At 43.1% G+C, this 26,206-nt stretch overlaps 2 protein-coding genes across 7 annotated transcripts; one reads left to right on the plus strand and one right to left on the minus strand.

The window, feature by feature from the left end:
* Window positions 1-549: 549 nt before the first annotated feature.
* LOC146962468 (protein mono-ADP-ribosyltransferase TIPARP-like) lies at window positions 550-3,475 on the plus strand. The gene is made up of 5 exons (XM_085768640.1): window positions 550-1,428; window positions 1,560-1,728; window positions 1,839-2,026; window positions 2,151-2,420; window positions 2,539-3,475. The coding sequence occupies exons 1-5, from the start codon at window positions 554-556 to the stop codon at window positions 2,981-2,983; spliced, it is 1,947 nt and encodes a 648-aa protein (XP_085624766.1). The 5' UTR covers window positions 550-553; the 3' UTR covers window positions 2,984-3,475.
* Window positions 3,256-26,135, minus strand: tulp3 (TUB like protein 3). Of its 6 annotated transcripts, none has more exons than XM_085768642.1 (13): window positions 25,995-26,036; window positions 22,014-22,108; window positions 18,126-18,167; window positions 15,143-15,194; window positions 11,111-11,273; window positions 10,518-10,754; window positions 7,661-7,791; window positions 7,356-7,547; window positions 7,155-7,267; window positions 6,366-6,483; window positions 6,172-6,270; window positions 5,907-6,078; window positions 3,256-5,236 (listed from the first exon to the last, which is right to left on the minus strand). In XM_085768642.1, the coding sequence occupies exons 2-13, from the start codon at window positions 22,067-22,069 to the stop codon at window positions 5,103-5,105; spliced, it is 1,509 nt and encodes a 502-aa protein (XP_085624768.1). In that variant the 5' UTR covers window positions 22,070-22,108; window positions 25,995-26,036; the 3' UTR covers window positions 3,256-5,102. The 6 variants fall into 6 exon arrangements, with proteins under 6 accessions (XP_085624768.1, XP_085624769.1, XP_085624770.1 ...); XM_085768643.1 differs by lacking the exon at window positions 25,995-26,036 and having other exon boundaries at window positions 10,518-10,628; window positions 10,659-10,754; window positions 22,014-22,230; XM_085768644.1 differs by lacking the exon at window positions 22,014-22,108 and having other exon boundaries at window positions 25,995-26,135.
* Between the last annotated feature and the right edge of the window lie 71 nt (window positions 26,136-26,206).

Genomic DNA, 26,206 nt, shown 5'->3' on the forward strand with positions numbered 1-26,206 from the left:
GGCCTAGGCTTTTTTTCTCCACAAGTTAGCCTACTTTATTTAATCGTCGTAGTGCCGTTGATCTGACTCACCGACCAAGAACAGGTAACTTTATCCACTTACCGGCTCGTTGATGAGTTTCCCAGTGTTGTCCTGTTTTAATTAGCTGCATTGCTAATAGTCTCTGCGGCTATGAGCTGATAATGTGTTACAAATGTACAAGTAACATTTGGGGTTAGCTTGAGCTTGAAAAAATCTTTACAATAGGCTTTTTTTTAGGCCTACATGAATCATGAGCTCCAGTCGAGTAGATTAATATTTATGTACTGAATAGGCTAAATATTTTAACCTCAACATGGCATGATTTTGCTTTCTTTACTGGTGAAAAGAGTTGGAATTTCAAATGATGCTGATAAAAAATGGTTGAGGTTAACTTAAGCCTGAACTGAAACCACATTATTATTATATAATACAGTATATATATATATATAGACTGTAAAAAGAAGATATATATGTATATTATCTTCTGGATAATTTCTAAAAACTGAATTGTTCAAAATGTTTCAGGTTCAAGATGGCTGATGTTTCATACTGTAAAGGTGTCAAGAGAAAGGTGGCAGCTGGCAACTTAGCAGCACCACCGCCACCCAAATCCTCCAAAGTCACCCTCCTGAGCCCGTCCATCCTCCTTCTGGAAATCCCTGCTCACGCCAACACCGGTCTCCCAGTGTGGGAGGCCATGAAATCCCAACAGGTCAGCGTCACATGGACTGTCAACCCCTACAGCGTCAGCGTTCAGTTAACCCCCGTGACCTCCAACCAAGGGCAGGGTACGTCGACTTCCAGCAACACTGAGGATAAGTCCAATGTGTCAAAGACCGCGATGCTTTTCGCCAACATCCAGTCGCCTCAGATGATCATCCAGTCCATCAGTCAGCAGGATGGCACCTCACCGAAGGTCATGCTCACCTTCTCCCCAAATGGCTCCCAATTGTTGCCATGTACTCGAAGTCAGCACCAGAAAAAACCTCCAAATCAAACAAACCCGGCGTCCACCACACTTATCCTCCCCCTGCCTCTCATCATAAACCAACTTCCGCCTGCCAGTCAGCCTGGTGTCACTACGTTAAAGCCCATCCTACCCGCCATCCTACCCGCCATCCAGACCCCAACGGCCACGCCCACCAAACCACAACCCCCAACCAAAGCAGCTGTCCCCTTACATTTCCACACGAGGAGCTCCCCTGACATCCAGATCTGCGACAGCTTCCTCTTAAACATGTGTCCTTCAGGGAAAAGGTGTAAAATGCACCACACGCTCTACCCCTTCCACTGGCAGCTGTGGTGTGTGAACACCCATCAGTGGATCGACATCAAACCGCAGTCTCAGGTCCTACTAGAAAGATCCTACTGTGATGTCGACCAAGACGCGGCTTGCATCAAAGATGGGTGAGTAAGAGGGAAAACCTGAAGTTAGTTTTTGTTGCATGTGACCATTATGACAGTATATGATCCTGAATCGAAACAAAAGTGAGTGGGTTCTAATTGCATTCTCCTTTTTTGTGCTATGAACCATGTAGAAGCATGCAGTGCCGACTGGACTTTGACTCAATGGAGTTGGACGACCCATTGGAGTATGACGGAGTCAGAAGATTGACCAACTCTGACAGTCCAACCAGGAACCCTCACTTTCCCAGCCAATTTAAAATCTACTGGTGGAACAACTTTTCCTGGCAAGAGTACGACAAGGTCGGTTTTTCATTTCCCTGAGCTAAAACAAAGACTTCCCCTAAAACAACTGTCATTGTCGTGTTGTACCAAGAAACTCTTTGTTCACTTTCTGGTTTATCTCTTCATAGGACATTTCCACCTTGCTGCTGAAAAAGATGAGTGAAAAGGAGCCTGAGTGCTCCTTCTTCATCAGCTCACAGGAGTACAAGCTGGATTTCACCGCCATGACCCAGACCAACGTCACCACCGGCTTCCAGAGAGACGTCCGCTGCAGACCGGTCTTCCGCTCCCCTGATTCCATGCAACCTTACCTGAAGTTGGTGTCCTGTGGATCTTTTTACAGTCTCTTGTTTTAACGGCTCGTAGTCAGATGAAAATTAAAAGAAAGTTATTTGTTTGTTGTATGCTCCCTATATCTTTCCTCCTCTCTCCACACCCAGGACAGTAATCCAGACTGACCCCACTAAGCCTGCGAGTGATCCTGTAGGGGCAAACTTCAGCGTGAGCCCTCTGGAGGAGTTCACGAGCTGGTACCCTCCGGTGTGGTGCCCCGTCTCCAAGGAGGAGTACAGCTTAGTAGATGTTCCAGCCGGGACACAGGCCTACAGGAAGGTCCAGAGCTTGTTCTTCGAGAGCCTCCCTGAGACCAAAGTGGACATCGTCAGCATCCAGCAGGTTCAGAACATCTTCCACTGGGACAAGTACCAAAGGTCCAGCTGCTGTTTGTTGCTGCCTCTTTTCCTGTCTTGAAATTGACAAGTATTGTGCTGTACATGGACAATGTACACAAGCTGTCTATCAATGTGTTCTTCTGTGTTGTCTTTGCAGGCACAAGATGCACATGCAGAAGTTGCACAAGTCCAAGGAGCCCTTGGAGAGACATCTCTTCCACGGGACGACCATAGATGCCTCAGAAGACATCTGCCGCAACAACTTTGACCCCCGTTTGGCGGGCATCAACGGAGCATCCTACGGTCATGGCACCTACTTCTCCACCACTGCCTCCTTGTCCAACAGCTTCTCACCCAAGGGGGGTCCAGAGCAGCTTGGCCACATGTTCCTGGCCAAAGTCCTGGTGGGTAAGGTGATCACCGGGAGGAGCGTGTACCGCCGACCTCCTGCACTGGCCTCCAAGACAAACCAGCACCGTCTCTATGACTCCTGTGTGGACAGCTTAGCCAAACCCACCATGTTTGTAGTCTTTGATAGCTGTCAGTGCTACCCATACTACCTGATCAAGTTCAAAGACGTCCCCAAAGTGATTGATATGTAATGATAGCGGGTGTGTTAGGTGATGTGTTAGCTGTTCAACCATGAAGCCTTAGAAGGTGTCCAGTTGTAAGACGACCTGAACAGTTGCACAAACGTTCAGTTTGCCAACATTAAGTTTACAATGCAGAGATTATGTGCGATGCAGTTCTACTTGAAAGCAACCGACACATCAGCTACAATGTTAACATGTATTCCAAACCATGATAAGCACTTTATTTTTCAAAATCTCTTTATTTTGGTTATTTAAACATTTTACACTGATGGAAATAAGCACTTTAAGTTGTTCAGAATCAAATTGACTTTTGTCATGTTTATGAAAATAAACTGTTCACTGAATACATTCATTTCTCATTGTATTCGCATGATAAACAAGTTTGATCATCCATTGTTATGTTTTCACCTGTTGAAATATCAGATTGTGTGTTTATTAAAATAACAGACTGGAATGTGTTTTAACAAAGTCTCTTGTAGTAAAAGCGTATATTTCAAAATATCTTCTATAAATCTCTTTTTTCTCTCTTTCTCGCTCTGCAAAACTCCATTGCACACTTTCAGAATATCTTCACTAAAATCACAAATAAGGATTTCCATAAACTGCTGGCACAGTTAACTGCACTTTGCCTTAAAACCAGATATTTGAATTTGTAAATTGAGTGATGAAATAGCAGTCACATGAGAAAGGCATCGTCAGATGTTTTTGTCTTAAAAACATCCAGATGTAACTGTGACTTTGAATTATTTACTGTTGGCTCTGTAACATGACCTTACATAATGTACTATACAGATGTTTTCACTTGCCCTTTACAAACATACAGTACAGTGAATGGACAAACTAATAAGAGACATTTAATGATGACATAAAGCCTTGTAAACTGTTTAATCCCTTACTGGTTTCCCTTAATTGTCCCTTAAGTCTAACGAGGGAGGAGATGAAGAATTACACTCCAACCTTATCTCAACTCAGTAAAATGTCACTTAAATCCTGTACACTCAAAGTAAATACAGCAGAGTTCTTGTAGTTTCCTTTGTTAAATCTGTGTTTGTCTAGACCTCTCTGTCAAATGAGGCAATCATAAACTTCCATAATTTTGAAATTCCCGACCAGGGAATGAGATTTAGTGATTTTTTGTTTAAAAACTGCAATAGTAAATAATATAAGAAGGCTTTAACTTGTCTTTTATATACAGTATGTATATCATCTCTTAAAATGTGCAATTCTGCATTTGTTTTTCTTTTTTTTTTTAAGGTTACCCAACTTACTTTAAGACAAAGAAAAATCACAGTCACAAGATAAAAATTTCACTTAATCACAAAAAAACACATAAAACCGTAAGACAGGTCTGCTCTGAATAATGCACCTTCCACACAATAATAAAAAAAAAAAGAGCGATGACAATACGATAATAAAGAATAATGTCAACATTAGTGAGAAGTAAATGGCAGATTAAATCATGCAGTCACATTTGAAGATGTAAACAAGATTAAAATTCTGTGGCCACACTAGCAGCAAGACTGTAAGGTCCATTACACAGCAGAGAGGAAAGTGTAGGATGGATGAAAAACAGTCCCTTACTAAATCCTGGATAACTCAAACTCAGCCAGTAGGTGGCAGCAGAGGAGAGATCCTGTTCTGTGTCTCAAAATGGTTTACGGCTGTGTGGAGTGAACACTCTCAGCAATTTGCGGCTAGAGTGGCCAGAAACACTGACTGAAAAGAAATTTAAAGGCAACAGAAGTGACAGGAAATACACAATTAATACATCGATCACATATCTTCAATCAGAGCCTTAAATCTAAAATCAGGTCTTTTTGCACTAGGTGATCAAAAAAAGCACCTGTCTCCAGCACAGATGAGAGCCATGTTTTGCTTTTTCCCTTTTAGTGTGTGTACATGTGTACATACACACATACTGCACATGATGGATAAACTGATATGAAATGGCATTTTCTTTTTTTAAAATACAGGAATCGAGAGAGAAACCTCTGACAGACGTCCTTAACATCAGTCTCACGTTTGTTTCGTCTTGTCTGTGTGGACTGATTCCTGATTCTGTGTCGCCGTCGAGCGGATCTTAGGATGGACAGGAAAGTGTGTGGTCGTGGGAGTAAAAACCTGAGGCTCATTCACAGGCCAACTTGCTGTCAAAGCTCGAAAGGCCAATGGCAAAGGCTTGAAGAGCGCACATGGGATAGTTGTAGTCCAGCGTGAAGAAGTCCTCAGCCACTCGGCCGAACTGCATGACGATGTAGTCAGCTGGGGTGATGGAGAGGAAACAATGAGAGTCAGTCGGTTGTCATTTTCTACAAATAAATGCTCTACATGACAATATTTTTATATCGAATTTGGGAGAAATGTTGTCAGTAGTTTATATAAAACAGTATAAACGGTGTTCATTTTACTCAAACACATACCTATAAATAGTAAAACCAGAGAAACTGATCATTTTGAAGTGGTCTCTTAAACATACTGGCAGATGTTTCTTTATGTATTCTGCTTGTTTCTCAAGTACTCAAACTAACCTATACCATGGCTGAACAATTACAAGAAAAAATCCTAACATCCAAGTTTCTACGGGCCCCTGAGGTACAAATCGAGAGCAGCAAAGATCTGTAAATCAAATGCAAACTACTGTAAAAGAGTGGCATTAGTCCTTTTCTGTCATATTCCTTTCCCTCCTGTTTCCCCTGTGGCTCCAGGCCCTGATTACCCAATGAGCTCCACCTGGTCTGAGGAGAGGGGATAAAAGCTTTGGTGCCAGCAGTCAGAAGCTTTTAACACGGGGGCTGCTGTGTTCGCTGCTGCTCAGCCTGGCTGGTTTGTGGGGTTATATTCTGATTTGTGTGCCTGTTAATTAAGTGTCCTGGTCATTTTTTTTCTTAATTATTTTAAAGGTGTAGTATTGCACACCCCGCCCTCAACTTACGGTCGTTGTCGTGAACTATTTGAAAGTTTTTGACCGAAGCTTGAGTGACGCGGCCGTGGAAGTTGAGAACGTAGGACTGGGTGTCGTCGTTCCACACGGGGGCCTTGTTGTGCAGCTCTATCAGGTTGTCCAGCGAGTGATTCTGCCACCTGCTGAGGAGGCTCTCCTGCTCCTGTCACACAAGCACACGCCACAGGCAATGTTTTTTGTCAGGTTGAAAATACATTTCCGTACAATATCAGCCTAGTAAGGACGTCTGACTCACATTTTGAGGTCTGACAGGGACTCTCTCAAAGTTCATGTTCATGCCCGGGATGATTACTGTCATTTTTCGTGGTCCTTTGAATCCCAGCACATTGGTTTCCTGCCAAATGATACAGAGAGTGTGACAATTTCACTTAACGTAATGAATGAACGGGGGCACACTAAGCATGGTGCTTGTCTTTGTCATTTGCTCACATAGCAGATGGCAGCCAGTTCCTGTCGGGTGTTGCTCTCTTCCAGCAGAGCCCCGGGGTTTTTGCAGGGATTGGTGCCGTTGTCGTACACGGTGAATTTGGTGCCCATGAGGTTAGACCTGAAATGACACATACAAACACACCCAGATTGGTAATGAGATCTTCAAAGTGTTTCTGTGCGTGGCTTTTCTCAAAAGCAACCAAATATAACTGATAAAAAAGGTGAATTTTAATACTTTGTACCCAGTTGAAAGCAATCACAGCAATCAGCATGAGTCACTGCAAAGTGTCTGCAGTTGAGCACAATTTGCTCAAAGTGGCTAATGCAGCTGTTTGTCACAGACATGGGTCGTGTAATTTCATACAATCTCTTTGTAAAAAAAAATCTCTGAAATACTGGGCAAACTCCAGCATGACTTTTAGACCTTGTTAAAGGGATAGTACAACATTTTGGCAAATTGGCTACGCTGCGGAGTTGTTCATGCAAAACCGCTGATGCGCGTTCCCGTTGGGAGCAGTTTTTCAGCATGCATTTCTTGGATTGTGTATTTGATGAGTTTGATGAGGGAAACCAAGAAATTAGCCTCCGTTGCGTAGCTCTGAGCAGCTCACGGCTCTGCTCTGCTGTTCTAAAAATAGCTTGCACCGACAATTAAACCTACTCCTAAGAGTATAGGGATTATGGCAATGGGCCAATTTGCCAAAATGTTGAACTATCCCTTTAAATTTAGGTTTGCTATCAACAAATGTCACTACACTTGGTGAATCTAAGAGGAAAGTGTGATCTTACCTCAATTTTCCGATGAAGCTCTCGCCCTCTCGTGACAGATCAGTGGCATCCACTGAAATAAGGTAGTTAGACGTCTTGCTCTTCTTCCTCTTCCTCCCTGCCAGCAGAAACACCTGGAAAAGAGAGAGAAGGATGTTGCTTTAAATTTGAAACGAATACTATATGTTTAAAATCTAAACACTGTCTCAAAAACACCCTTACCCTCTTGCCATCCTCCCTCTCCATGTGCATGAAGTAGGTGGGGTAGAGGCCGCGGTCCATGCCCTTCTTGTCCCGGCTGATTCGACATTTAACGGTGACGCCGCGTGGAGCTGGACGCAGCACGAAGTCCTCTAGGTTGGCCACGTCGATTAGCGAGCTCTCTGCTGTGGGTGATCCTGGAGTTACAGCCTCCTGTGGGTCGAGAGGATACACGGCATGCGTTTGTGAAGATAACGGCTTCATTTCAGTGCGGTTTGGATTGTGTAGTCTGTGTCGGTGGCTCTGTGAATCTTTAATTTACTCACTGAGACATCCTTGCCGCTGGCAGCAGACGCAGGCCTGGTGTCCGTGTGAGGAGACAGGGAACGTGTCCCCTCTTCCTCCACGTCGTCCTCATGTTCGCTGGATTCGTCGAAGTTCATGCTGCCAGACAGACCTGACGGAGGAGAGGGGGGCAAAAGTTTTAATGATACATGAAACGTTGTTAGCTTTTTTCCTGCTGGGGAACTCATTCACGCGAGACAGAGGAGAAAAATGAGTCCCAGAGGCTCTGTGTGTTTCCCCAACTACAAAAGAATTTCTAAGACTTCATTTTATTTCTTCCCAGAGGTTTCAATAGCTTCGCTACAAAAATTATCCCTGAGGTGCTTTTCTTTTTTTTTCTTTTTTTTAAGCTTTTCGGTTCATCTGTGGTCTTTGATATGTAAAGGACAAATTTTGGAAAAACTGATGCAATACTTCAGCAATAGCCAGTGAAACACAAAGCTACAGTCCCTCTCTTTTATACTTCTCTAAAATATTCAAAGGGGGTTTTTCTTTTACACAGGGGAGACTGATTCCCGCACTTCAGCAGCGAAGGAAAGTGGAAGAATAAAGACGTGCGAATCCACTCCTCAGTGATTTCTATTAAGTCTGACTTTGCTCGGCTCACACTCTCCAAAGGTCACTCTGAGCTAGTGGCCTCCACCGAAGCCCTAACCCATCACAGCCAGGGCATCGGTCTCTGTGAGGGGTGAGATTAGTGTCAGGAGACGGGGGCCGACGTCCCAGCATGCCATGCATATACATGTCGTCACGTAGCTCCGTGCAGTCACACCAGTCGTGCAGATGTAAAACGGGCCGAGCTGATGCAGCCAGTGAAGACCGCTCGAGACATCTGTCTCTTCGCTGATAATTGGATTTTTCAGCCAAGATGCAACTCTTGGCTGCAGCTCCGGTCCATCTCAATGTGCTGTCGGAAGATGACAACCGCCCACTGGCATGGAAACATCTCAGTGAGTGGGGGGGGGGGGGCTGTGTCATCCGGTGTTTTAAGAAATGTTATAATTTTAACTGTCAGAACTTTTTGACTGTGATTAAAATGCAACTTGCTTGACCAGAAGTGACATTGATGATGATAATGTAGGTGATAAAAAGCTAGAGAGCATGGTGCTGAAGTCTGTCTCATCATTACTGTAACCCAGTGTTCACACACACTTCTCCATCACCTGGACTAATCACATGAGGAGGAAGTAGAGGAGTTAAAGAACTGGCCTTCTCCTCCTTATTGAACAAAGTGAATTCAACAGACATCACAGCCAAACACAATATTTACACTGGGGGTATCTGTGAGAGATGAACCCTGGATATGCAGCTGTCCCTGAGAGAAAGCACGAGTCATCATTAAATACAGATTGTAAATGTTAGCTTCGCTCTAACACTGACTCCAGGGCTCCAATTAAAACACCAAACAAAGTTGTATGAGCCAGTGGCTGATGAAATCAACCATCTGGAAATGTCAGAGAGGACACACAAGGGGCTAACCAACAACCTAGTACATAAAACCAAAAAAAAAAGAAAAATGAATCACATCCACATGATAATTACTACACTAAACCTTACGGCCCAAAATCCAGATTTTCACTGAAGGAGCTGATCAAAAATGAATGTAGCTGAAAATTTCTATTTCTTCCATTTCCTGAGGGGGTCGGGGTGATATGCGAGGACGAGGGAGCCAAAAATACCTGCTGGAGCTCCTGAGGACATGTCCCTCTGCTAAACTGGGCTGACATTAACAATGAGGCTCTGCATTATTGAGAGGGACGGTGACATTTCCTGCCGCTGCATCGCATCCCACTAAAGCCCAGAGAAAGATATGATAACTGGAGCAGCTTTGATTCAATTTTGGACTCCAATACCTAACAGCCTACAAATTTCACATCCTCAGCCTTTGGATACACCTCCAAAAAGGCAAAGTGGTTCCACATCGCCAAAATTACATAACAGCAGGAAAGCAGCCTGAAACTTTGTAATGGTTAGTTAACGTGTTTTGGGTTTTTTTAGGATTGAGAAATTTGGGGTTTTTTGCTCATCAGTGGGACAAGGATTGAAAAAAAAAAAGTACACGACCCACTCTGAGCTAGATTTTGAGTACACCTTCCATAAACTTTATAAATCCCTGCCAGCTGGCTGCTGCTGAGTGTGGGTGGCAGTAGCTATAATGATGCCATAGATGAGCACTGCAGTGTGAACAATGCTCCGGCCTATTATTAAGTGACCCATTTCTCACTGCGTCGCCATCAATCATCTCGCCGTCTGCCTCCAGCTTCCATTACTGCAGCAGGAGAGCGCTTCAAAAGTTTAAAGGATGTCAAAAAGTCTGAGTTTGTTTAACAGTAACTACCAATTTGGAGCGGTTTGAAGAACGGTGATGACATGAACAAAAGAGCAGATTAATATCAAATGCACTCATCATGATGACAGTTTATGTGAACGGCTGTCATCCTGATCTGATTGTCTTTGTGTTACATACATGCAATTAATTAACAGCAATGAAACAGGTGGTAAAATTCAGCTGTTTCCATGGAAATAATTGTCTAGCTGCCATTATCACTTTTGGGAAACCTGTAACATTTCACGAGGTGCACAGCAATCTCATCTCCTGCTGCTTCGATGGAAACTTCGGCACAGTGTTCAGCGGGAGCGAGTGACCTGGATATACCTCGATTATACCTCCATCATGCCGTTTAAAACCATAAAAATCATTAAGCTGCAGAAAGTGGAGGGATCCAACTCCAGAAAATCACACTGACTGCAGGTCATGTCTGTAATATACTGTAAAAATGAACAGTTTAACTAACTTTAAGTGACTCCTTCAGTATAAGAGCAGGAGAAAGTACTCACCTTGTTTCTGCAGTAATTCATGGATGTCTGTCTTGGGCTCTAGCAACGTCTCTGTGTCTCCGTCTCTCTCGGGCTCCTCGGCGGCAGGGGACTGGGGCTGGGACTGAAGCTGGAACTGAGACTGGGATTGGGACTGGGACAGGGACTGGGACTGGGACTGGCTCACTGAGAGGATTTGGATTTTCATTCCCTGGTCAGGGGCCTCTGAGCCCAAGAAGGCAGCTGGGCCGTCGATACCTACAGTACGGGAAAAACAGCTCCAAGTCAGTGAGACGTAATCTTAGTTGCTGGAGTTCTCATGTTGTGCTGATTACACAGATTGCTGTACGTGAGTCATCACAGTCACTGAAAAGCTACACTACTTTAATTAGCTTAAGACTTGCCTGAGGTGCTGAGGAGGTACCTAACATATAATTGGTGTCACATATTTCTAAACAGTGCCACATGCAGTCCTGTTTATGTAAATACTCCCTGCAGCAAAAATGAAGAAACCCTGTCATGTTTCTGTCTTGAATTTATCTAAATGTTTATAGCCAGTGTAATGGTTTTGTGGTCATCTGATTGTGACATTGACGTGAGATGTTTTCCCTCACCATCCATGATGACATCGTTGACGATACTGAGGTGAGACTCCACCAGCGGGGCCTGCTCCTCGCCTCGCCGCGTCCTGGAGCGCCGGGGCCAGGCCTCCGTGTTGGGCTGCACCATCAGAGGTTCTTGACGCTTCCTCCGCTGCTTCTGCTCCAGCAGCGCCCTCTGTGGGTCGAACAGGGAAACAGAAATGATGTGCAAAGTTTAATTCTACATTCTACGGCCATGTGACTGGAAAAACATCACTCTATACATATGTATATAACAGTCTTCTATTATATATAAAGATAGGTTAAGAGCACTTAGCCGAGGCTTTGGAGAACATCGACTCTGCGAGCTGAGTGTAATTACATTAGCATGCATGGTAAGCTACAACCTGTGTGTGTCAGCCCGTGTTGCAAACGGCCAGGAGCATAACATTAAAGATAAAAGACACAGGTCACAGCTGCACTGCACAGTGAGTATTATCCTCAGAGGAGAGCTGAGGCTCATGGGAATTTGATTAGAGATATTGTGCCATAGAATTTAATTTAATCAGATACTTGAACATTTTATCCTCCGGGGACCATGAATGTCTGTACAATGCATCCAGTCCAGTCCAGTTCTTTTTGTGATTTTTACTTTGGAGTTTTTACTTGTCTTTTTTTCTTTCAGATACCCATAGTTTTTCATTGTATCATTCGGTAGGACTCCATTAAGTGGTGTATATCATCTGTTTAAATAACAAGAGAAGCATGTTATGTGTTTTCTATGTGATTTTTTTTGTTTTATGTTGTATTTTCATCATAATAAGGCAGCTAACATATGTCGATGTATGACATGTTGCAAGGATGTCCAAGACTGTACTTCTTTTTGCTGCTTAAAACTCAAATAAAGATATTGTGGGGGAGGGGAGTCAGAAGCCCATTTACCGGTAATCACACACATTATAGCAGGAAGAAAGAAAATGACATCCTGTCTAGACCTGCACAGATAAGTCTTCTATGGCTATATGATGGAATGAGTCACATCTGATCTTTTACATCTGAATATCTCACATAAATAGAAAAGACAACCTTGTAAAAGCCTTTTAGGGCCAGAAACTGTAAATCATTATTCAAAATGTGAATACAGTGATCAACACTCCATTAACAATGAAGTCGTACAGTACCACTGATATTTTGTGAATACTCAATGACTCATGCAGTTCAACCGAATTAATAACCTCAAGAGTGTGACAAAAAGAGGAAGCGGAGTGAGCGGGAGGCAAAATGTGGCCATAATAAAATAAAATAAAACACAGTCATGCCAAGGCTGGAATACCTCCGAGTGCACTGAATGAGTTCAGTGAAGAGGCAAAGTAATGGGTGCTCCAAGGGTCTCACTGGTGTTATTGGTGCACATAGTTCCTGCCTCATCATTTGGTCTCTCAGGCTCTTCAAAATGTGATAACTTCACTAGCGTTTGTCCCTGATGACCCTAACCCTAACCCTACACAGGATCTAAGAAGTGCTTTTATAGGTACTGTGACATCCTTAATTCACCCTGGTCATGTTGTATCAGCTCCCACCCCCCCCGAGCTCCAGCCTCTGTGGTCGTGGTTGACCGACGGATTACGCAAGCGCATTAATTAGCGCGTCAAATGCACAACAACAAGTCCTGTTTAGCGATGCTGCCTACTGAGCCGGAAGATACCGGGAGGCCTCGTCTCATATTTGTCTGACTAAAAAAAAAACACTTTCATAACTCAACAGAGCTTTGACATGTGTCACTCGTAAATCACAACAGCGAGAGCAGATGTTGCTGTGGCTGATTTCCATGTGAAAAAACTGTATTTGTGTGATATAAAATAAAAACAAAGAAAGGTAAAAGAGTAAATATGTTATGTAAGAAAAAAAACATCATGTTAATTGTTTCAAAATGATTTTGAGTCCTGGGAGCGTTTATGAACCAGACATGGGTGTGTTATCATTTCAAAAGACCCTGCCCAGGATTAGCATACTCGCTTTATGGCTATAAATAAAAGGCGACAAATGAATAAAACATCAAGCGGGATTATCATAATCATCATCACTACTGTTGGTGGAATAAATGGATATGGAAGTACCGCCAAATATCAGAAAGCACATCAATGGTGATGGGAAAAAAATGACACAATCCTGATGATGATAAAGTTGAGGGAAAAGGGAAATGGTTTTTCTTGGGGCTTACATACTTCCCTGCCAAATTTATATTGTGTTATTTTTTTAAATCAAATACATTTTTAAAATTAAAATTCCACTTTTTACCAAGTTTGTTGAATGAAACGTCCTGCACCGTATGTCTCCACACTGGACTAATTCCTCATTTAATCAAACTTTGACGGGTGTGTTTTCCTTCCTCTTGCTGCTATTTTAAGCCAATCTATTGTAACATTCCCTCCTTTTGTAAAGACTCGGTGTTTGACATTTTCAGACCAGGATGTGACTTAATTCAGGCTTTTACAGTCCTTCCTTTGTCTGGCAAAACACTGGAAGCAGAGGAAACTTAATTACACTGTATAATCAAGTGTGTCCCTAACAGTCTGATACTGATTATACAGACAATTATAAACACAGAGAAGCTGAAGTTAAAGTTTGCTCTGAGTCTGAAAACATTTAAAAAGCAGCCACAGATATTTATCTCGATTAAATTGTTATCATGAGTCAAGATGGAAAAAAATAAATCATATCTGTTAAAGAAATATTAAAAGTTACAAACCCGTTCCATTGACATCCTGAACAAGAGTTGGCCAAAGTTAACAACTTTCACTACCGGGAAAATGTTACATGTCCCATTTGTGGTGAGGTCAGACGAAGCTCTGTTCTCCCTCGAACAGCATTGATCCTGCTGGGTACAACTCTGTCCCCCTGTCCCTCATTCCTCCTCCTCCTCCTCCTCCTCTTCCTCCTCTGCAGCTGAACGTGAGGATCAATAAACCAACAGCCTCCTCTGCTCTCTGGGTCCACTGCAGGAAAGAGTCTGCCTCTCCATCCAAACACTGAGCACCAGAGTGTGTGTGAGTGTGTGTGTGCGCGCAGTCACCGTTGCTAACTGAATCAGTAGTCATTAGCACTCCAGCAGGAGAGAGAGAGAGAGAGGGAGGGAGAGAGAGAGAGAGTCTGTGAGGTGCGCCCCATGTGAGATACGCTCCTGGAATGAGTCTCTGAGTGGTTTTGATTTGACTGTTTGAAATGGGGAAAACACTGAATTAAAAAAAAAAAAAAAAAACAGACAAAGAGGAAGTTTTTTTTTTTTCCTGTTAAACACTTTCTCATATTTTCCATAACCTGCGTCCGATCCCGATCTGGGATTAAGTGCATTGTGTGTTTGTCCTCATGACTTATGTAAGAACACAAGTGAGGCTGTCTGGACTCTACACAAAGTGTGCAGCACAACTGAACCACAGTGGGACCACAGGACACACACACACACACACACACACAAAGCCAGGCGCCCCGCACTAAATCCTTTCCCTCTCTTTGAACTCACCAATCTGGCGCTCATGTTTCTTTCCTGCCTAATGTGTGAGATAGTGGAGCAAGGCTTCCAGCTTAAAATCAAAGCCTCTACGCCGCGACTCTACAGCAAGGTTGGGGATAAAGCGCCGCCTCACTGGGCGCCCCCCCCCCCGACCCCCCTGAGAGGGGAGGGATGAAAAGAGTACAAATGTGGAACAGAGGAAGGGGCTGTGTCAGGTAATCGGCAACAAGAGGAAACAATTCGGCTTTAGTGAGCGAGGAAGCGTTTAAATTCCAAGTGACTGGGCAGGTGAAAAACAGGAGATTTCCAGAGCCGCTGCATTAATCGCTGAATTGCACACACGATGCTGGAGCTGCTCTCTGCCAAATGCAGGCACCTTGTGGTGAAAACAGCAGAACACCAGGCCATCTGAGTCCTTTCATCTACTAGTCTTATGCAGGTGTAACAGAGGCCAGGCCTTCAAACTGAAGCATCATCTATGCATGAGTTAGACGGCTTTCATGACAACAAAACACAACAACAGAGTGAATGTAAAGCGAGTTGTTTGAAGTTACCTGTTTTTCCAGCTTCTGTTGCATTAGACTGGCGCTGTCATCTTCGATACCACTGCAGAGAAAGTGGAGAACATTATAATGAGAGCTTCATCTGTGGCAGCATCTTCACCGAGTTTGTTTTTCCCGCTCGGACCAGTAGAGGGCACCACTGCCGTTGGATTAACACAAGGCTCCTTTAAACTTTTAAGGATGTTCAAATGTTTAAGTCACAGTAATGAGAGCAAGGGAGTAATAAAAAAAATAAAAAAGAATCAGAAATATCTACCATAAAATGTAATCAAAAGTCTAGACTGAGTGTATAGACTAGAGGTCAGTGATCTTCTGAGACTGAAGGTGAACAGTGAGTTGAGTCACTGGTGAGAAAGAAAGAAAGAAAGAAAGAAAGAAAGAAAGAAAGAAAGAAAGAAAGAAAGAAAGAAAGAAAGAAAGAAAGAAAGAAAGAAAGAAAAAACATATTTGTGCGTGAAAGAGTGGAGGGAAAAAGAAGGAGAAAGCTCCAGCTGAGAAAACGCCTCGGACTCTGGGTCCTCTGGGCATTCACCCCGGACACCTATCTGAAGGGACTGGGCCTGTGTTGCTTAGCTACAGTGAGGAAAGAGAAGGGCAACAGCAGCAGGAGTCGGTACTGTCTGTCGGTGTGTGAGTCAGAGACCTACAGTTACCTCACACACACACACACACATACACAAGTCAGTCACATGGGCTGACTTACAGTGCAGGTCACCGACTCCATTCCTCACGTCTTTAATCTTTTCCCTGTCGAGTAAATCTTTAAATATTACATGTTCGGCTGGGCTGAGATTAGTTTTTTTTATAGGATAAAGGGTATAGGATGAGAAGTCTTCGACTCACGCTCCCCATCTTCTCATCAGATATCTGACTCGCTCCCTGTTTCCATCTCCCTCAGTGACTCCCCCTCCCCACACACACAAACACACACAGCTTCTAGTGTGTAGTTGATGACACATGCTGCTTGAGGTCCTCGTGCGTGATGGTGGCAAAAGGTGACATAAGCTGGAAACTCAAGAAACACACAAGTGTCCTAATGAGCCTGTTCCACTCATCTCAAGCCCACAGACTGACAATTTACATCATCGTCATCATCTGCAGCCTGTATGAGGCTCTAGTCATGATCTGTCATCCCTGTGTTAGATTTAGTCATCTCGCACCAGCTTCTCATGTCATCATGACTTGTAAATCCTTCTCCTCTTGTATTTATTTATTTTTCTCTTTCATTGTTTATTCTTGCTTTCACTCTCATTTCTTTTTCATGCTTCATTCAAACAAACACACACATGCACCATATTCTTGTCTTCATTCATTTGTCTAATTTGTCTTGTCAAACTTTGTAATAAGTTGCTTTTTGTATGTTCTTCTCTGCTTGTGTTTGTTTCCCACTTGTCCTGTAAAATTTAGCACCTAATAATTAAAAAATAAATAAATAAATAAAAGTAAATCGTTCTCCCAGGGTCCCGCAGTGATAATGGCAAACAGATGGGTGCCATGGGAGGCCGGGATGGCACCGGAGAGCAGGTGCTGGTGACAGGGAGAAGAGTCGGAGAGGGGGGAAGATGATGATAGTAGTTTTAATCAGACATCAGATACGAGGATCGGTGAGGAGAGAGAAGAGTGAGACTTTAAAGCCAGCTGAACTTCTTCCAGAGAGATTTTTATCGAAGGCCCCGGAAAGATTTACAAACTGTTTGTCTCAAACTAATGTGATTATCCAACAATCAGACCAAGGCATGAATAACTCTGATTAAAATGTTTACTGAGATTTCCCACTGGGCTGTTGCCGTTAATATTGCTGTTTCCATGGTACAAAGCGCGGTCTGATTAATGAGCGGAGACGCACCCTCTACATCACGATACAAAATGAGATTTTCCCTGATGTTTTCCGCCTCCAACACAATCTCTGTGTTGTGCTGCTGCCGCGGCACATCCCCGAGGTGATCCTCGTCTGAATATTTTATGGCAACTTCGACACAGAGAATGTTTTCCCAGATAAAGACGCGCCACTCGGTAGCAGCAGATGATGATGAAGAAGAAGAAGAACATTAAGTCTGTTTGTAGCCTAGAGAGCAATCGCAACAGATGAAAGAGGCTCAGCGGGAAAACACTGGACGGCAACGTGCTCAAAAATGTGAATAGTAAAAAAAAAAAAAAAACAATTACAGAAGATGAAATTAAAATGAAAGTCCTTCACATATTTTACAGCAAGTCGACTTATTCCAACAATCCGCAATCATTAGGATATCATAATCGGAAGTGGTTTGACTGAACCTCAAAATACCCAGCATACCATGGTCACACTGAGGCATTTAGGGTTAGTGTCGTGGTAGCAGACTAGAGATGAATTTCATTTGTTTGGTTTTTTAAGCTATATCTTCTGTTCCCAGTGTGTGTAATGTGAGGATTTGCTGCTTTTCTCTATTTTCCATCATTATCAATTGAATATCTTTTGACCTATGTACAGAACAAGACGTTTAAAGATGTTACCTTTGAAATCAGGCAATTTCACCCTTTTCTGAAATGTTATAGAACGTAATTAACTGAGAAAATTATCTGTATATTAAATCGATAAGGAAATTAATGGTTACTTGTGGCGCCTAATCTATACACAGCCAAACCACACACACACACACACACACACACCAAAGCTGCTCATCATTCTATAAATTCATGTTGATCTTTAATTAAAACAGCGGGGGCTTCAAGCCACCCTCCTGTCTATCCATGACCTTCAGGTAATTCAACCAGCAGATGTGAAAGAGGTGTGTGTGTGTGTGTGTGTGTGTGTGTGTGTGTGTGTGTGTGTGTGTGTGTGTGTGTGTGTGTGTGTGTGTGTGTGTGTGTGTGTGTGTGTGTGTGTGTGTGTGTGTGTGTGTGTGTGTGTGTGTGTGTGTGTGTGTGTGTGTGTGTGTGTGTGTGTGTGTGCGTGTGTGTGTTGGAGAGAGAGTTTGTATGTATTCCTGCTTGTTACCTGGCTGTTGAGTTAGAGGAGAAGCTGGCAGAGCTGGAGGGTCTTCAATAGTGGCACCAGATCAGAACCAGGAGCACAGGACATGTTGAAAATGAGAGAGTGAGACACATTAACAACAAGATCAAAGTCTGTGGGATTTGGATTAAAAAAAACCTTAAAGGGATAGTTTAACATTTTGGTGGTGTTTTTTCGAGGCAAATGCAGAGACTGCTTGCCGAAAAACTGCCCCCGACAGGAACGCGTATCAGTGGTTTTGCATGAATTTACCTCGAAAACAACTCCGTATCTCATAGCGTGGTGAATGTGCAGGTCACAACTTGTCCACAAGAGCGTTTTGGAGTTGTTGGATTGTGTATTTGACGAGTTTGATGAGGGAAAACAAGAAATCCCATTAGCCTCCGTAGCGTAGCTCTGAGCAGCTCACGGCTCTGCTACGCTGTTCTAAAAATAGCTTGCACCGACAATTAAAGGTAACAAACCTACTGTTAAAACTATAGGGATTATGGCAATGGGTCAATTTGCCAAAATGTTGAACTATCCCTTTAAGGACTTCCTGATTAGTTGTTGCTATTGCTGTACGTCTGCTCACAACAGTTTTACTTTAGTGGTCATCATCATTGAAAGTCAAATCTGTAAAGCCGGCGCTATGTAAAATAAAAGACGAGATCCAAAAGGGTATGATCACAACTCAAGGGATGACACTCACATCTTTGTCTCTATGGGGTCCATAGCACTTTAATCTAACCAACCATCATCTCTGAGTGTTTAACACTAAACTTAATTCTAATCCAAACCCTAAAACCAGCTCTTGACACTTTTAAAAACTTGTGGAGCCCGGCGTCTGGCCTGTTAGTCAAAGCTGTCAGTCCTTTCATGCATAGTAAAAAAAAACACAACACATCACACAGGAACCCACACAACCACACACACAACCTGCTTCATCACAGTTGTGAGTGAGTGATCAATGTTTCATCAGTCTGTCACAGCTTGGGTGACAAGAGAGAGAGAAGGACACGCCACTGTTGTCCCCTCCCGTTGTGTGTCAGACCGAGGTAACCATGGAGATCTTCGTCTCCGTCGACGGCGCACTTCCACCAGCATTGATTAAAAAACCTGCAGCCAGCTTCACTGTAATTGGACGCCTTAGCACCGCCATGTAAAGATTTACCACGAAACACAGGGAGGGTTCAACCGAGGCGTGTAATTGTCTCTGAGCTGCACGTCCAAACTGAATATTTATTAAGACCTAATTTGATTTTAATGCTATAAATGCTGTGAATGATGAAATGGTAATAACTGACAACCCTGCCACAAAGGCTGTAAAAGAAAATTTGACCAGTGACTTTTTAAATAGCTTTGATCATGACAGTATAAAAACTGAATGGCACTGACCAGTGGGACCTTATTATTGTATGAGAGTCCATTTGGTCTGTTGTTCATTATAATTAAAAATTCTTCCACTTTCCCACTTCAAAAAGAAATCTGAAAGTTGAATGAGCGTAACTTATTTTCTGCCACAGGCAGTTCCAACTTAAAGAGGATACGGAGGAAAATGAGGGCTGATAAGATTAAATGCTTAATTCCCCCGTGGCTCAGAGCAAGGTTCGCACAGTAAGAGAGAGAAATTATACTAAAATACATGAAAAAAGGGTCAGGCACGGTATCTGCCACTGAGGCCAAGCAGTCTCTGGTGGGATTTAGTTTAGTTTTCAACTAAAGAGTTCACTTGTGCAGAAACAGAGAAAATCCCCAGCATCTGTAGCTTTAGGTGAACAGTTACAGTCAGGGAGCAGAGGTTGTGTTTCTACTGGCTCTAAGGAATCAAACCTGGCAACTTCACTGTAACAACAAGACTGTGTAAAGGCAGAAGTCGAAGTCAAGCCTCAGCTGTAACCACCAACTACCAGTTGTCATTTTTTACATTTCATACTAAATTATTTCATTAGTAAATAGGGCTGGGTTTAAAAAATCGATTTCCCGATTCATATCGATCTTCATTTGAAAGATCCGATATCAACTGATAAAATCCTTAGATCGGTCTTTTAATGTATGCCATTGCACTGTTGCACTGTTTACTTCTGGAGTGGGTCATGTTAAATAAATGTCCATAAAAGTAACTGCTTTTCGGCAAGGGGGCAGTTGTCGGTCTGAGAAGTGAAGCTCACTTCCGCATTCAAAAACCTGCAATCCCCTAAGCTGTCGCTGGGGGCTGGCTCCAGAAGGGAGCAACTCCAATTGAGCCCCATGTTAAAATAGCCGATTTTACAGCTTAAAAAAACATATTTACAGCCTGGTACATTTTATTTTTTTGGTCTCAATCGATAGTTTCTACCCCCGCACACACTCTGAGGGGGGTGAATTTTTTTTAAACTCTACCGTTTTACTATTATTAGGTTTAAAGTTCTGGCCAATTAGGGCGCAGAACCGTTGAGTGACAGGTCCGGCGACCGCTGCTACGAGGCCAGTGGGCGGGCTCTCGGCCGGCCAACGGCCGCACCGCTCCAAATATGGCAAGTAGAATCCAACATGGCGCGGCTCAAATCCCCGTAGTAGCGGCACAAAACAGACTCCCCCAAACCAATGGGTGACGTCACGGACGCTACGTCCATTCTTTTTACAGTCTATGCTTTTCGGTCAATTTAATGTTGTAGACCTGAATATTTAAAAAAAAACAAAAAAATACACCAGATTAGAGAGTTCCATCTTTGTACAATTTGCAACATTAGTTTTGTGAAAATCACTTTCATAACCAAGCAAATTGGTATTAAAACTGAAATATTTCTAAATGAATGTCGAATCGAATCAGAATCAAACCAATTCAGTAAATCAGTAGCGATACCCAGCTCTATTAGCTACCTACTAGACTAAACTACATTTATCCCCTGCTTCCAGTCTTTATACTTCCATAACAACATCTGAATTTAACTCACAGGTAACAGTCATGCAAAACAGATTATCAAACAATTAATAAATTAGCATTTCAAAAAATATACACAGCGTATTAGCAGCTATATATTGATGTTGATGTTTTATCTCACTCACGGAAGGAAAATAAATAAATGCAACGTCACCACCTTTTCCTTTAACACTTCTGGCTTCCACTGTGTTCACTTCTTAACATCACTTTGTCACCCTCAAAGACTTTTCCAAAGGCAGTTTACTGGATACTATAAGTTTATAAGGAGAGAAAAGCTTGAAGTGGTTGCCCTAAGTCTTTCCAGATGCAGTGTACTTTTCCTAAAGTGGATCAGTGATAAAGGCAAGAGGCTAAGAATAGCACGTACGCGATACTGTCATCAGAACAGAATCTTAGACATCACCGAGCCTCGGCCGAGGAAACGATACGACACATTTAAACAGTGAAAGTAACATCAGCTGGTTTAGCGATCAGTGGGATGGATACTCTAAGCACGTAGTTACATGTGTGTCGAGTGCTATGAATGTTCCAATCAAGCAGCCAGCAGCATATAAAAATAAAAAATAAAAAAGAGTCGTACAGACACGCACAGAAATCACCAACTCTGGTTACAGCGCACACAGTCACAGCCTGATGCCCTGAATAAGTAAAGGCATGGTGGCAGAAACATGAGCAAGAGGCACATCTTTGACTGCAGGTCAGCCACTCAGCCGGCCGCAGGGATGGAGCAGCGACTGGAAGAAACATTATAGTAGTGCTAACCTCTACCCTGGCACAGGCTGCTCTGCAATCCTCAGCCCTGAAAACCCAATACAGCACGCACAACTGAAGCCAAAGTGTCTCTTTCTGTGTCAACGATGTGGTCTGTTAGCCTGCTCGACACAAAGTACAAGTTTTGAAGGACATGACGACAAAACAGCTGTTCCCAACTTCTAGTTCAAAGAGGATAATGCAGATAAGTGTGCAGCTACCTGTATGACCAGCGGCTGTAGACAGGCTGAGCTCCACCGTTCTTTACAGTGTCCATGGATGCGGCTGCAGGAATGCTAGTAGTCCAGGGCTTCTCCTATCTACAGTATCACAAAAATATTCATTTACACCGGGGCTCAGAGTTTCTGTGCTCAGTCCTAACAACAACAACAGCAGCAGCAGCAGCAGCAGCAGCAACAAGCCCTGCAGACTCCAAGGTCTCTGCTATTATGTCACCGAGACAGAGTAGCTCCGTCCCACCCATGGGGAGTGACATCCACCACTGCTGAGGCAAGGCTGAGGTCGGGGAGGCTTGGAGCTGTTACCATGACTTCACACTTCAGGCAGCACTCAGGGATTCAGCCAGGGATGGTTGGGGATAGTGACAGGCCGAAACGCTGCTACTTCACATTATTAACCTTCACAAAGCCAGGTCCGAATGCTCCGTGAAGTTTGGCGAAGTTCCTCTACCTAGAACAGGCCTCGACTGGACACCCCCTGGACAAAGAGGTAAGCATGCTGCGGAAATATTTCTAAGAATATCACTTAGCTATCACCTACTAAGTTCCTCTTTTTTTACTGACCAACTACTTTCCAGTAACTTTCGGAGACACGCAGCGCTCATTTCCTCTGACTCACAAGCCGGACACGACATATATCAAACCACAGATGCACAATCTGTCTGGCATCTGACTTGTGTATGCAATAGTGGGAATTTGTTTTACTTAAAATAGCCTGAATCTCCCTTAAAAGATCGACTGTGTTCAAATGTCAGCATATGACCAAGATAGACCAGTCTGTGTCTGTCCATCATCATAAAACTAATTCAATAAAACGTATAGATCACCCTGTCTAAAAACAGACACGCTGTGAAGAACTTCATCTAGTTGCTAGGAGACCAGAGGCTCCCAATCGTTTTTTTTTTCTTCTTTTTTTCTGTGCCTATTTGCAAGAGCAACAGAACCAAAGCACAGAGAAAATGACGGGTTTGTTTGTGTGTGTTTGCCCTGAGAGAGGGCGGTGAAAATGGCATATAAGTCAATGGATGATAAGCAGGGGAATCATTCACCAGAGGGAGTAATTATTGAGCTCAAAACAAATGATGGAAATAAGCTACAGGAGTTGATAATAATACTATTTCCCTTGAGGGATCCAAGGGAAACACTCACTCATGACTCTACGACTATGATGCTTCATGTTGTTTAGACAGCTTTCAAATGAATGTGAGCTACTGTCCATTAAATGTTTGGCAGTTGGAGTCACATACTCTGCCGTAACCAAGTCTAAAAGGAAACATCATGCTGCTGTGCCATTTAAAACAAGGACAGTGAGTCTATTGCAAACATTAGAAATGGTTTTTCAGTGTCTTAGCCCATGGGAACTAGTGCATTACCCTGATTGGCTGGGCCATGTGTTTGGAGTCGGCTGGACAACCACAGTAAATCACCACACAACCACAGGCCATGCTTGTCGCTGCAGAGGTCAACCACTACCGTTGTGGAGAATTTCTTTGCAATCGATCAATTCATAATGATAGTGTCACACTGTTCAGATAAGATGCTGATTTCAGTATCAAACTCATTCCTTTTTGGGGTGGAGAGACACATAGTACATTTTGCAGGTTCGGCCAAACCCTCGTGCACTCACAAACCCACTGATAAATATTCAGCTAAAGCAGCTGAGGTTCTGTTGGCGATGTGGAAGCTCATTAGTGACCTTTCTGACCTTGTTCAATAATGTACTCCGCAAAGACTGTCGACTCTAAAGGATACTGTGAACAACAATAATGGATGTTTTTGTAATTGTAATGCAAGGGTGATCCTATACTGTGTTTTTCTTCAATAATCAGCAATGTTGACCTACACAACTCATTAGTTATCACTACACAAGCCCCACGCTGTCACAGGAGTTCTTTACCATAGATGTCCTATTTCTCATGTTGTCCGTCAACACAATAAACCTGAGAATGTATGCATAATGAAACCAAGTGGGGGAAAAAAAGAAAATCACATCAGCCTCCCACTTTGAACACCGCACACACACACACAACACAGTGGTTTTTGCAACATCACACTTGTGATTCTGTCACGAAAGCTGTCACTCCTCACATGTGTCATCTCTCAAACTGAAATTTGCGACAGATTTACTCTGCAGAGTGATCAAAAAAAAAAAACCCTCTGCAGAAACACAATGCAACAAGAAATAATAAGAACAATAGTAACAGTCATGATTACATTTATGAGAGATGAATAAAATGGGATTAAAAGTGGATAAGAGCCTCTTATTCTGCTGTCTTTCGAGGCCGACTGTCACAAGTGCTGAGTCAGACTTTGGTGAACTTAAACACAAACCGTGTGCATCACAGCTGGTGAGCTGATCAGAAATGAGCCCATTGGTGCATCTCGTGTTACTAAACTGACACAGTTACAAGGCCAAGAGTTTTCCCTGTGTAAAAATCGCAGCGCTTGACATCTGGAGATAACATAAACAGGGTGGAAGCTAGCGAGGCCAGGTCGTTTTCTATCCCATGGACACACAGTCAGGCACCTCACATATTATGGATGTATATGTCCTACAAAGGCGTTTTAACAAGTACATCCCTGCATAAAGCAAACAACATAATTGCAGTGGAATGATCACAGACACTGTCACTGTAATGAACATTATCTAGCATTATGGGTGTGTGTGTGTTGTAAGAACGGATCAAATCAAACAAACAGATTGTAACTGTCACAGGAAGGGTGGGGGCTACTTTGATTTTAATCTCACTGCAAAATGAAAGCCTCTGCTCCGGCATCAGTGCTGCCACTACACACATATATACATGCACACACCTGTTTGCATGACCAGCAGAGCGGATGTGGGGGGGACTGTGGTGTAATACTAAAGCAAATTCTGTGTATAAAGTGTGGCTGGCCCTCCCTGTTATTTTCAGATGACATGGTCTACATGTTTTCCATTTTCTAACTGACTGATTATTTACCTACTGATCGTTAATTCTTTGGGTTTACAGCTTTATTGCTCATCTGTGTGGTGAGGACGAACTCTGGGTTACAGGAATGCTTTGACACAGGACGAGAAGATGGAGAAAGGCATGCTCAAACATGACATGCAAGCATTTCTGTGTTTTGTGTCGTCTCTCTCTCACGCTTCTCACTCACTGATTTCAAAGCCAAGCCTTGTCAGAGCTTTGAAGAGGCTGAGTGCCTCACTGCCGAGTATTTGACACATTGTTATTAAACAGAGCCTGCTGGATTTGTGGCCCTCATAATAAACAATCCGACGTTTAGATTCTACATATGTAGGGACGGTGGGTTACATGCTGTTGTTGCTGTTGTACCTAAATCATACCCACAGCAGCCCAGATGTTATGTATTCATTTGTAACAAAAAAAAAAGAAGAAGACTCTCTCGAGATTATATAAATAAAAAATGACTGACTGGCTTTGTCGAAATGCAACTCGAGCATCGTTTTACACATGGATGCGTGGTTTTGAAGTTCGTTTTCACATCAGTGCTCCACTCTCATAATACAGGATTTGACTGATTAGATAACGTAAGTCGCTTGTGGTTTTTAAGAGGAATGTTTTTTCTTTTCTATTGTGCGGCTGGCTACCACGTTCAGTAATTTCCGAAGCGTTTTTGTCTTTTTTCGCTGTAATGTCACGACGGCTCGCTCGCTCGCTCGGCTGTGCTTGGCGTTCAGGGAATAACACTGGTGGTCAAGAGGAGAAAACAGACACGGTTACATGCATTTGTTTTTTATGTAATAGCCAGCGTATTACCGTTACATGCTAACGTTAGCTGCTTCAGCACAGCCTCCCCTGTGTGTGTAATGGTGCCTTTATAAAAAAAGTTGTGGGCGACAGTTTTAAGTTTCTCGGCGTAAAAGAAAACGGTAAGCACGTCGGTTAGCTCCACAGCGTAGAACTAGTTCAATAGAACAAATACGAACAAAGCGTAAAAGTGTATTGTATTTTTTACCTTATGCTGTAGTAACTCATGTTTGTCCACCGTTGCTAAGGAAGATCCAGCGGCACACTTTTTGTGGACGCGGTTGAGGAGAACTGTTACTCGGTCCTTAGTTACCGAACGCACCAAGAAGCGGCGCTGCTATTGGTTCGCCGTTTATTTAGGTGGGCGTTGATTGGATGATATTCCACAGTAAGGGGGTGGAGAGTGTACTTCGCAGCGCT

This window comes from Trachurus japonicus, chromosome 23, assembly GCF_045865225.1.
Source record: "Trachurus japonicus isolate A0001 chromosome 23, Traja_1.0".
Lineage (NCBI taxonomy): Eukaryota > Metazoa > Chordata > Actinopteri > Carangiformes > Carangidae > Trachurus > Trachurus japonicus.